The 13,269-nt window shown below is 38.4% G+C and overlaps 1 protein-coding gene across 4 annotated transcripts in view; it reads left to right on the top strand.

Annotated features, from left to right (window-relative positions):
* The window catches only part of FAM171A1 (family with sequence similarity 171 member A1), a 93,326-nt gene that overhangs the window by 75,357 nt on the left and 4,700 nt on the right, over window positions 1–13,269 (top strand). For all 4 annotated transcript variants that reach the window (XM_042802120.1, XM_042802121.1, XM_042802119.1 and 1 more), the window contains one exon: window positions 11,759–11,875. In XM_042802120.1, coding sequence (XP_042658054.1) covers window positions 11,759–11,875 — 117 coding nt within the window. The remainder of the gene's footprint in view (window positions 1–11,758; window positions 11,876–13,269) is intronic.

The following is a 13,269-nucleotide window of genomic DNA, read 5'->3' as shown; positions in this document are numbered from 1 at the left end:
AAAGATATTGAACAAAGATGCATTTAAGCCCTGACTGCAGCTTGCCAGTTCTAGCAGAACTTTGGCCACATCCCAACCAATTTAAATTAGAGTAGCCTAATTTAATAAGTAGAACAACCACTCTATCTTGTGTGGGCTACATTAGTGCCCTAAGGGCTATCAAACTAGCCATATGTAGCATGAACATGGTGGTACTCTGTCATTCCCCATCCCTGTTGTTCTTGAACTGCGGAGGGAGGAGGATGGATGATGACTGGGATGGCTCCATGCTGGAGAAATCCTTAAGTGGCAAATAAGTTGTTGTAACCCATTTGCACTGCCGGGTCTGTGTCTTGCCAGGATAGGACCTCTAACCTCATTATTCTGATTTTGCCTTTCATTTCATGAGCTGCTTTTTTCAGTGCTAGTTATGTTGCGGTCTCTCCTTAATAGATTTTCAGTGGCTTAAATTTTCACACTTGTATCTGAAAATTGAGTAAATGCCAGAGATGGAAAACTATGACTGTATTGCCAGGCAATAATGCAGCACTTCTCTCTAGCCTATTAGCAGTACAGTAGGCACTTGTTCATGCAAGCCATTGTTTTTGTTTAGAATCCATGTGGTTGTCATCATTACTGCATGAAGTATAATTTCTGCTCTAGAAAGCAGAAATACTTTTCACTTTTAGAGGATGGAGTACAGAAGGGACAGAAATGCTACAAATATGTTTAAATCCTTAGAATCTCATACAAGTTGCTGAGCTCATGGTGGACTAATATAAACCCTGTGGCATCTGATTGGAAGTACAGAGATTTTCATAATTTCTACAGAAATTAGGCATATTTGCATATTATGGCAGCCAAAAATAATTAATGGCTTTTTAAGATATTTACCACAAACAATCTGTATTTTCATGACCACAATTTCTGTCCTTGAGAGAGAACTGGGGAGAGAAGGGGGAGAAGCAGCATAGTCTACTTAAGGCTGAGGGTGGCTCCATTGACACTGATGAAACACACAGCCAGAAAAAGCAGGCTGACATCAAAATAAGACAATCTGCTGCATCTATTTTATACCGTTCCAAATGAGATTTTTCATTACAAAACAAACTTACTGCCTTGCGTGCACAGCAAGCGAATTAAAGCAGTAATACCTTTTTGAATAATTAATAAAATGAAGAGCAATTACCTATGCCCTGGAGAAGTTTTAGGGTAAATGAATACGTCCAACCTTGTTCTTGTGTTGGAGATGCACTCCACTACCTTTCTCTGCAGCATTTCTTAGTGTTGGTAATCATAAGCACAGATGTGCTGATGTTATGGGGATTTATACCCTAAAACGCAACTTAATCATTCTGTGCTGTTGATATACCATTATCTCTTGCATTTCACAGTACTGTGGGAGAGTGGTTTTATTTCATACTACACACTTAAAGGTTTGAACATAGAGATACAGATTCACATTTTTATAATTGGGATTGCTCAGTGAGGTTTTCTGGGTTGGCTTTTTTTTTTTTTCCCCCCCAAGCTCTGTCTTGTTTTTCTCAAAATTTGAAGGGGCTGAAAAACCTTTTTTCTTTATCTGTAAACAGATGGTTGGGATCATGACTTCCTCCCTATATATTTGCCTTGATGTCTGTAGGATTTACAACAGTATAATTAATCTCTCTATTCTTGGACACCAATTTTCATAATATTCCTCCCTATGTATTTGCCTTGATGTCAGTAGGATTTACAGCAATATAATTAATCTCTCTATTCTTGGACACCAACTTTCTGTCCAAGACTTCTTTCTAGCCTTGTCCTCTTCAGTCAGAAATGAATACTACAGATCCCAGCAGAAATGAAACTTTGTACCTCCTGTATCATTTCCTGCTCCTACCAGCTGGACTGAATAACACAGCACTTGCTCAGCTGTATTCTCCTCAGTCCCTATTTAAATGGCTTATGCTTTATGTTAAAGTGTCTGTTTTTCATTGGATTCGGTGAGCAAAACTGTAAGACCAGCATTCTCCATTTTAAGTCCTCAGTTTCATCCCATGTGGTATGCAGGCATGTTGTACCTAGACCTCTAGATCCACGTCTAGAGGTGTATGAAGGACTTGAAAGTATTACCACACATTATGGAGTATATAATACAGAAATGGAATTTATTCTTCAGTGACAATATCAATGCATCTGCTAGTTTATTAATCCCACCAAATTACAGGAAAATATTTTCAACACTGTTTTCAACATTGTGTGGCAAAGGACCCTGGACTGAAGGGGTTAAACCTCCACCCTTTTGGTCCTTCTCCTTCAAATGTGTTATTTCTTGTGCACTATGTGTAAATGAAGTTCAGAGTACTGCTTCTCTGTTCTTGCTCCTTCCTGAACACTTGTACATCTTTGATATGACCTTGTTGTCTTTAAATTGCTGTCGGCTTTGCAGAGGAGGATGATTCCCAGTGCCTGAAATTTCAACTATGTATTAATGTAAAATGATGGCAGAATATGGAGAAGAGTGTCTTGGGGAACTCTTTTTATAGCTTTATAAAGCACCATACTTTATGTACTCTGATGCGCTTGGTCAGTGCTTTCTGACTGCATTTAATGCCATAATAGATTTCTAAATACATTTGAAATTCTGGTAGTTACTTTTGCTGGGTGATTTCCTCCTGCCTTCAGTGCTAAAATTTCCATTGATTTTTGTAGAGTCAGAATTTCCTGATGTTCTTTCCTCAGCAAAATGAAGATAATGTTTTCTGTGCTCAGAAGTCGTGAGGATATACTTACATACAAACAGTGTCGGTGCCTACTTAAACTTGACTTCAGTGTGGTTTTGCTGTATTTAATGGAGGTGAAATGGTGCTTGTTTTTTGTTCATTGTGTTTATAGGGAGAGATGGCTAGCTACTGTCAGGCAGAAAATGTAAGCAGATTACTGTACATCTACCTGTCTAGTTCATTTCACATTATTTGTAAATAAGATGATTTGTAAAAGTCTCTGGTTTAAGCTTCCCATGTAGTAGCAGCAATAATCCACCCAAAGAAAAGATTGATTTATATTTTCATGGGTTAAAAATAAAACATATTCCCTTTTGTTGTGAATTTTGTTAACTTCTAACTGCCACCACTCTCATACACTACATGACAGGCAGAAAATAATCATTTAGCAAAAACATTTGCATCTGTTGCTTGATTTGATACTGAGTATGAGTACATGCCTCTGAACTTGGATAGATGGCCAACATTTGGACTACATGCAGCTGCACACATGGCCTGGGACTTCATGCACTTCTCCATTGGTTTTATTGTGTTTTCTATGCATGAGAAATGGACATGTTCAGGAAAATGCATTCCCTGCCCCTAAAAGTTTGAATTTAACATAATCAGATCCAGAACGTCTGGTTCTAGATCACAGTCACTGGTAATATGGAGATTGCAAATTGCAAGAAAACCAAGCCTCCATAAAGTTCATAGTTACACTATTTCTGTAGTCTGCAAGTTCCTTGACAATTTGATTTGGACTTCCTTTTTTATCTCAGCTGTGAAGGTTAAATTATTCTTAAAGAATAAATACACTGAGGAATACGGATTTTTAACTAAATGCTCCCAAAGAATTCAGTATTTTGTGTGTTGCCATAGAAATGGCAGCTACCAAACCCAGCTTTTTACCATGTGCAATGTCTACATAATAGGTGCAGATATAATTGCAGAGTAGTAGACAGACCTCAGCATTGAAAGGAAAAGAAGCTCTTCCTCTGATGCTTCACAGTGTAGCTCACTGAGGTATGTTCTCGCTATCATTATCCCTCTGGAGAGGTGTAGTGGATCACAAACTGTGCTTGTTTATGAATATGTATGTTGTTTCTAAAGTGGATGTTGTGGCTTACACATGTGAAAGTGATGTGAATGCATTGTTTGATCCTCTCCCCACCTCATATACCATCTGAGGTGCATTCATGGCAAAGCAGACATGATGATGGAGCTTAAGAGGACGTTGAAGGAATCAGGTTGGTGCCAAAGTGTAGTGATATATGCAAATAATCTACTATTATGTAGTTGAGGAAATAAAACTAAATAAATGGTTTGGCTTTGGGGAACAGGTTTTTATAATGGACTGTATGTTGTTTCATGTAGGTGGCCCTGTAGCTCCACCTACAGAAGGCATTCAGTAGAAGGTGGGAAGAGGTGGACATCAAAATTTCAGAAGTGGAGGAAAGACTACTGTGCTTATGCAGCTGCTTGAGTTGGAGAGGACTTGGAGATTGGTGGAAAAACAGGCAGGAGTGCATAGAGCAGGAGTCTGAAGTGTCTGGGTGGGGTTGGAAGAGACTGAGGAGGACCTGGGATTCCTTTATGGCCTTGGGATGGTAGGTCAAATCCCAGTGTGCGTCTGCTTCCACTTTCAGCTTGAAAATAGAAACTGAACATAAGCGTGATGTGAGGCTGAATGAAGGAAAAGGCATGCAGTGTTTTGGATTGCCTTGTGCTTTTATTTATTACTTGTTCTAATATTTTTTTCAGTAACTGACTGTGATTAATAATGTGATAAAGTGAATATTAAAGGTGTTACCTTTCATGTACACCAGTAACTAGGGATGTTGGTCCAGTAAGCATAACTAAGTTTTCCCTTTTTGAAATAATTACTAACCAGTAATTACATATGCAGTCATTTTCTTTAATAAGTTTCTTCTGTTCTGGCATCATGGAAGGAAATGCTGAGGGGACCACAGCAAAGCAGTTCTCTGGAAAATGTGCCCTGCCTTCTGCCCAGACATAATTAAAATTATTAAATAATGAAAACCGGCATGTTCTTTTGTTAAACACTTGACAGGTGATTTAAGGGGAAAAATGAGTAGAGATGGAAAAAATGACAAAGCTGCTTGGACACTAGAAATAAATTGAACCGTTAGACTTCCTTGCAAAAATCTTCAAGGTATGAGGCTGTAAGTGTTTCTCTTACAGCATGCCAAATAATGGTGTTGCTGCTAAAACAGTAGCAGGATTTAGCCCTGAAAGACTTGTGTAACAAATTCTGTAAGAGTGGAAGAATAACGAAGGTATGAGCTCAGAGCAGGGATGTTTATTTTTTGATGTTGCCTAGCAACTCCAAAAACAAAATTGTAATATTAACTTAAATACTATGAATTTTTAAACCCATGTGTGTTTGGGGAAGGGGAGGAGGAGAGTAGTCTCTACCAATATTCAGGAAGGAATTTTTCAACTTCCATTTTCAGTGGCTTTTAGCTTTTTAGAAAATGAACAAAAGTAAAACAAAAAACCCCATCCTTCTGTAGTAAAACTTCCCATGCTGATGCAGATTAGAGGTGATTTGGGGTTGGAAGAAGAAATCTGGTAAGCAGCTTTCAGCTCGTAGAATGAAAAGTTACAATTTATGTATGTCACAATGTGCTTTAGGAAGTTATTTTCACAAACTTGCCCTTGATTAACTCTCCATAATAACATTGCCATTTCAACACTGTTAGTATGTTTTGAATATCCTTTGCTGTCCCACACTGATAATAACCTGACTCATTCTTTTTGACATGTATATCTCCATTTAACTGTGAAACTGTCTGTTCAGGGCAGTTTTACAAGACATCGTAGACATCACAGAAGAGATCCATGCTGAAAGAAAAGCTCTTCTGATTAAGGAATATTTATTTAAAACATATATGTTATTAAGTAATACGGTTAAAAGTATCTTTCTTTACTTTCTAAAACTCTTTTGTCCAAGGAAGATAATAAAAATAAATTCATATAATGGGATTATGCTTGATTTGCTCTCTGACTAATTAAATCCTTTTATTTGTCAAACCTATTGGATGGAAATAATTAATGCTGTAAATAGCACAATTTTGGTTCCCTCCTTGAGTGGGACTGGATAATCCTATTGCCATTTTAAAGAAACAAAATAAAAAGCAAACAGTATTTAATCAGTGGAAGAGTTTCCTACCAAAAGCTCACATGTAAAAGTAATTTATGAAAAAAAACAGCCATAGCTACCATATATTTAAACACTAGCAATATTTAGACTTTATGACTGTCCTTAGGGGAAGCTGCTGGCTACAGCACACTCCTCTGACAGTCATTTACCAGAACTGTTTTGATCAGTGATAGGAAGAATACACAATCAAAGTCAGCAGAAGTCACTGCAGCAGTAATGATCTGGGAGGCTCTGAAATGGTCAGCTTGGAAAATTAAACCTGAAGTAAGCAGTGTTACACCTCCTCCCAGAGAGCTCAGTTCTGTCTGGGATGCCAGCGTGCAAACTCCCCTCGCAGCCAGGACACAAGAGGGGGATTTTTCTCCTTTCTTCTTGACTTTAATAGGAGGCACATGCGTGTCTCTAGAGCAGATGGCCTGGTGTGGCAGCCCTGCCTGCACGAAGTGCGGTCCTGCCTCATGTAGGCCGGTAGGAAGTTTGCCATTTGCTTGAGCTGGAGCAGCACGGGATTGTCAGCATGCACGGTCACACACATGGAAGCCAGAAGGGCGCACAATTCCCTGGATTTCACTACAGATTAATTTAAAAATAATAAGATCTAGCTTTAAAATATGGAAGTAATGTCTTATTCAGAGGCATCGTGCATCTAGACTACAAAAAGCAGATCCATTCGTGCTGCTTGGATCCAGCAAGCTGTCACACTGAACAGTTAGTGTCTTTGAAGACAATAGGACGTCTCTTTTCTGGGCAGACTGGCCATACGGGCAGTGACCCGATTGTGCAGGGAAATAGTCTAGAATAGCTGTTCCGTGATGGCTTTTCTGCTGTAGCTGCCCATCTGGACGCTACTTCCTGAAAGTGCCATTTTTCAATCTGATTTAGACGTAAACTACATTAATTACAAAAAAGCATTTTTAACACAAAATGTGTTTTGAAATGGAGATTTCTTGTGCAAATGTTTTGCTCCTAAATTTACATAATAACACCGTCTTACCCCCATTGACAAGTCCTAAAAGCTGCCCAAGATAAATAAGCATGTTCATCAGAATCAACTTCACTGCAAAGTATTAAGATGTTTCTCTGTAGCAGAATTTATTTCTCCTGCTCTGCTGAAATCTTCAGCTTGTTTCTGGTATTTGGGTATTTTTGCAGCCAGATGGAGCTCAGCTTACTTTATCTGATTGTTTTTTGATTTGTATTTCTTTTAAAGTACTCTCATTTGTATAATTTTTGCAGTGTTAATGATAGTAGTTCGCTTACCTTGCTTTTAAGTTGCATAAACGAAGGAATGCTGGGTAGCTCTTTTATGCACTTTTTAAGAGGAAATTTGTAAAATGGCACTATTTATTCCAAAAAGTCAGTAACGCTAAGTATAATTTTGGTGAGGAAAGAGTTAAGAAACTTCTTGGTTCTCCCCCTGCTATTAGTTTGAGCCAGGAGACAGCTCCCCTGACTTGAATCCTGGATCAGCATGTTGGCTCCACTGAGCAGTAAAAGAGGAAAAAGAGGAAGAGAAATGTAAAAATGATCTATAAGCAAGAATGTCTCTATATATAGAAGTTTTCCGTGAAGCACCAGACACTCTTTAAGAATTAATGGCAAATTGGCCCAAATCATGCAGTGCTTACAAACTATACTGAACTTGCTGTTTCTGCTCCAAAGATGCATTGACATGTTTTCTTTGGAACTACGCAATCAGCCTTGAACAAAAATGATCAGTTCTATTACATCCAGCTATTTGTACTGCTTTTTATTTATAATCCTGTATTTCTTGTTACTTATCAATTATTGTACATCATGTATAAAACTTCTTAAGCAATGAAGCTAGTTGATTGCGCTGACTTGAGTAAGGGGAGGAAGTAGATGTTATAGGATATTTGGAGAATAACAAATTAAATTACTATAACACTTAACCATGCAGGGAGGTAAGACTCCTCTTCCCTCCTAAATTCTTCTGCTTAGTTCTCTTGCAGTTGTAATCCTGTCTGCACAGGAAAAAGAAAAAAAAAAAAAGAATGCTGCTTGCCCTTCCTCCATTTATAGGTTAGTGGGTAGGAAAGAACAGAAAAATGGAAGTTCTTTACTCACTGCCTCTGTCTCCTCCCTTGCTTACGAAAGCAAGTATGTGAGGACACAGAAGGTAGTTAGCTTCATTTATAGAACAGGAAAACATCTTGCTTCCCTCTGCAAAGAAGAACCAGGGATAGGATAGTGAATTAATTCTTGAGGCTGCACAGCTATGAACTCTTGCTTACTCAAGGCAGCTTGAAACGCTCGGAGCATAGCCAGTAAGTACAATGCGATTGGGTTTTGCTCGGTGGAAGGTCCAACGTTAGTCATTACAGCAAGGCATTGCGTGTAGGGAGCTACAAGAACGCTGCTTGGTGTTTGATGATAGTTGAAAAACGACCAGGATATTAGAATCTATAAAGAATGAAATACAAGACAGACCTTGAAACGCCCTGATGGATTTGCAGAATACTGAAGGCACCTCAGTTCCCTCCAGTAATACTATGTAGGCTTTCAGCTATGTGATCACACAAGAAACAATACAGGACTTTGTGTTTCAACTGTTTCCACACAAAGCTGTTTTGCTGCTGCTGTTGTGAAGGATGGAGTTCTTCATTCTTTTCATCCCACCATGTGGGAGGGTGCTCTGTTTCATTAGTGGACCATTGGCAAGAGATGGTGGAAGTGTAAGAGGTGAGTTTATCACCAAAGTGTTGGACCAGGAAAGTATTAAAAAAGGCAGCTGATGAGATTGTGTGCCCGTGGTTCCCAGGAACCCACACTTGGTGTTGTCCTGATGGAAGAACATAAGACGGTGCCATTTAAAAAGTAATTATTTTCTAGCTGTCATCACATGTTCACATACTAATGTGTAGGCTATGGTCAACAAAAGCCTCATTACTCTTGTCTAAAGATGACCCGTATCAGATATATCTGTAACACTTTTGAAATTCTTAACTGTACATAGCAGAGAGAGGGAATTACGTTTTTCCCTAGTGTAATACAGACCAATACATTTCCTCAAGTGTCTCCAGTGATTAGCAAAAATGGGTGACCTAAATGAACAGAAGACAAGCATGAAACCTGACTGACCTTGTGCAGTAGACTCTATTGTTTGCTTCCATTGCAAATACAGGGATTCCTTTCGTTGCTAAAATATGAGCAATCTGAGCTGCTGCCTGTTTGGCAGGATGGCAGCTGAGCTCTGCTCACAGCGATAAGAGTGCAGCCTCTGTTAGTTTCTTGATTGCTGCATTATGCAAGCAGAGTATTACTGAGCAAAAGGCTTTTAAAGAGGCATTAGGAGGATTGTGTTCATTAGAATGCAGTCTAATGTGAATAAGGCACGCTGGACACAAGTTCCCCCTAGTGAGAGAATCAATAATAGCTTTTGCTTAAGGATGTAGCTATAAAAATACACTACGGGAATAATGAACTTTGTTAACTTATATACTTATGTGTTATGCTTCTGTGTGAATTTAAAGGGCTTAGAGACAGTAAGAGAAGTATGGGAAGCACAATAAATTCATCACCCAGGTCCTTCCATTCTTTTTTTTTTTTAATCACTTTTATATCACTTTTAGTCTTAAAGTTTTGTTTCACATAGTTGTGTATTTGAATAGTTGGTGCATGATGACAAAGTTTAAGCTTACAGGAGTTTTCTTACCAAGTGGCATCTTAGGCACAAGATAGAAGCAGGTTTTGACCCTATGGGCTATTTTTCATCTCGTGGTTCAGGGCTATTAGTATGGCATCTTCCCCAAAAGTACATGGGTAGAAAATCTGAAGGGATATTGGTCATCTTAGTGGATAAAATTAATCTAGTTTTCCTAGTTTTTCCAGAAACTTCACACATAACTGTGGACAATTAAATTCTGTTCTTCCTAATGTTTCCCTAAAAGAGGTAAACTAATGGCTATATCAGCTGGCCATAACAACAGTTATGGATGCCATATGTTCAAATCTGTGTACACAGATTTTGGTTGTTTGGGTACTGTGAATCAAAATTACTTGTCTTGTGTGACTTTCTTTATGAAATAACAGATTATTGCTACCCTACACAGACAGGAAAGAATACTTGAAAAACTGAAAACCTGAAAATTACATCAGTAATTCCTTTCCCCAGTTGCCCACAAATTCAGTTTAGTTGCAAATATAGAGTCACTATCTGGCAATAATAGTCACCTAGATCTAGAAATCCTCTCAAACGTGTATTTTTCTAAACCCTTCACTATATTCAGATGGATTTATTACTAGCCAAAGATGGTGGACTTTAAGAGTGTACCTACATAGCAAAAATCAGTAGTAGAGAGGAAATACTCAGAAAAGCCACTTACATGTACAAGGTTTGCACAGATGGATAATCTAAGGAACACAGAGGAAATCATCAGGATCTCAGTGGTATTAAAAAAGCAAAACAACAGCATCTCTTCTGTGCGTTCTAGACTCCCTGCTAAGTGTTCAGATGACTGTTACCCACAAATGCTCGTGCTTGGTCCTGAGTGACGTCTGATGAAAAGCACCATTTTGGGAATTACATGCAGGAAGCTATTTAAAGAAAAGGGAATCACAAGTACAAGGTGCAGCTTGCCTTTACAGTGAGAATTTGAAGCTGAGTAAGGGAAATGCAGCATTCTGTCCCTGCTTTGCACAGAAATACAGAGCTGCACTGCAGACATGCAGAGGGGTTTCTCCATTCTCTGTACACAGATCAGCCGTACTGGTAGTGGCCACCAAAGTGTGTGAAGAACCTCCTTAGTGAGTTAATGCCCCCTGTTACAGCACCCACTGGAGATGCCAAGCCAGGACTGCAACTTCAGGAAATGCTGCTTGGTGCCAGGGGCGTCTTCCCAGCAACTACTTGCAGTGTCCAGGCCAGCAATTCTGTGTTTCTTTCAAAGAGGATAAATATGGGAGCAGTCTACAAGCCATACTGGACATTTAATATATCAGAAACTCAGGTGAATTTTTTCTTCTACAGCCCCAGAATCTGGGGTGTTGATGAATTACAAAAAGGCATACAGCTGGTTCAGCTGTAAAGGTTTTTCATAGCCTAATTCTTGCAACAAAATTTATCTTCTGGTAAATAGATAACAGCTCTCAACGATGTGGCTATGTGAACTTAAACTCATTGCTTTAAAATAGTCAATCTTATTTATTTTGAAATGAACGTTTGATAATTCTAAAAAATCTACTACATTTTCCTTGAGAAACATGTTTTAAAAGACTCATCATTCATTACCAAAGAGTATTGCTGGACGTATACACATCCTGAATGACTAATGTTGCTGAATCAAAGTGATGGTGCAACTTAATTGTACATTTATTAGTAGTAATGTTCATAAGCTTGTTTTCTGTTTAGGAAAACCAACATTTTGAGGCAGTATTTTCTTCAGTCTCCTGGAAGTTGACAGCCAGAACTGATAGAAAGGTGGTGTGCAGAACTCACACATGGTCTGGGAGATGGGGTGTCTCTTGAAACACAGTGTTAAAGTGGGCTGTCTACATATAGTCAGCTTCAGGAATATCCTTATTTGAAAAAAAGGAGAATCTAAGAGAACAATAATTATTTTCTTCTAACCCTTTCTGAAGATTTATTAGTTTTATTTAATCTTAAATGTTTTTTGTGTCTGAGGCTTCTGAGAAGGCCATGGGGCTGACTGCTTGCATGAGCTTTCAAATGCCAGTGACAAAAAGGCACGAATGATCTCCCACTTCATAGCAATGCACACAAGCCATACAGCACATTGATAGGTTTTGTTACTGCTTGCTTTTCCATTTGTTTGCAGAAGAAGGTGTACATATCTGTAACACCTTCCTACAACCTTTACATTTACAGGGACATGGCTGAAGAGTAGTTTGGGCCTTGTACAACAAGAAGGAAATCAGTTGACTTGGACTTACATTGCACCTCAGCTGGGCTACTGGGTTGCAGCTATGTCACCTACTATCCCAGGTAAGATGGGATTGAATTTTATTGATATTCACAGCACTGAGTAATTATTTATTCATATATAATGTTTATATTTTTCAGAATGACCTCATCTGAGATGCCACAGCTTGATCAATAATGGATTATTAGAAAACAGAAATCTGAAAGTAAAGGGCTAAAATCTTTTGGGATTATGGGGGGCAACCCTTGTGCTCAAAATCTCAGCCATTTCAATGGGAAACTTTTTGAAGTGTTCCTGCTTTGATGCATTTATGTCACCACTGCCTGGTAGAGCCATTGCTAGAAAATGAGGGGGTTTATAACATCAATGTATTGGTGTTTCAGCAGGTAGAAAAATATGTGCTGTGAAGTTTCTGTACAGAAACTCTCAAAGACATGGATTCACATACAACCAACATCATCCTGGGTTAGATGTTTACTAATGGATTGATAGACTGTAACTTTTTTTTTTTAATTTATGCTGAAGATGACCATTTTGTCCTGACTTATGCTTTGCATCATCTTGGTGACTGATTAATTTACACCATGAATAACTTACCATGGAAGTTCTAGGAAGTGTATTAGCGGAGTGGCATTAGTAGATGAGCTGATTGGTTGCCATCTGCAAGCCTCTTGGCATAACTAGAAAATCACTTTGATACAGGTTTTATATGTACTTCTGTGCCTGTGGAGATTAATGTTGCAGCTTGCTCTTCCTTTTTTCTGTCTGTGGCTGCTTCAGGTTTCTTAGCAATAGTTCTTCAGCCACCAATAATCAGAGATACCTCTGGGTATGAAAGAGCCAATCAATCAAACAAAAAATTCCTCCTCTTACAGATTTTCTTTATTATGTTTTCTGGATGAGAACCAAATACAGTAGAAATTAAAACATTCTTGCCTTGGCCATGCAAGCTAAATAAACTGTATTTAACCAACAAAACAAACTCTTTAAAACCTTATGTTTTTAAAGTCTGCTTGTATATGCCATGAAGTTGTTTCAAGATATGCAAGCTTTTTATTTGAGGTTATATTAAATGAAATGGCTCGAATATTTAGCTGATTCATTGCTGAACAGAGTTTAGAGGCAGGTTCAGATCTGAATAAGCTATCATATTGTATTTAATGGAATTTTACAAAATAATTGTACTTTAAGAAAAAGCAACTGCTCTGAGCCAAACATTTCCCAGTACAGCTCTGTCCCAGACTGCAAGGAAGTTACACTAGTCATGAAATTGTGCCCGTAACTCTAAGGTTAGAAGGCCTGTAACTCTAACAGGAAAAGGTTTATTTGTCCTTGCAGTTTGACTTGTATGGCAGAATTTCTACTTGTATTTTATCTTCCCTTCTTTGTGAGGGCTAGATCTGGGTTCATAAAACTTTATTGCAATGGGAACAATGTTTTCATGAAAAAATCAAGT

The sequence above is a fragment of the Tyto alba genome, unplaced genomic scaffold, assembly GCF_018691265.1.
Source record: "Tyto alba isolate M040663 unplaced genomic scaffold, T.alba_DEE_v4.0 Super-Scaffold_38, whole genome shotgun sequence".
NCBI classification, from domain to species: Eukaryota; Metazoa; Chordata; class Aves; order Strigiformes; family Tytonidae; genus Tyto; species Tyto alba.
Note: the sequence above shows the minus strand (reverse complement) of the source record. Positions and strands in the feature narration are given on the sequence as shown.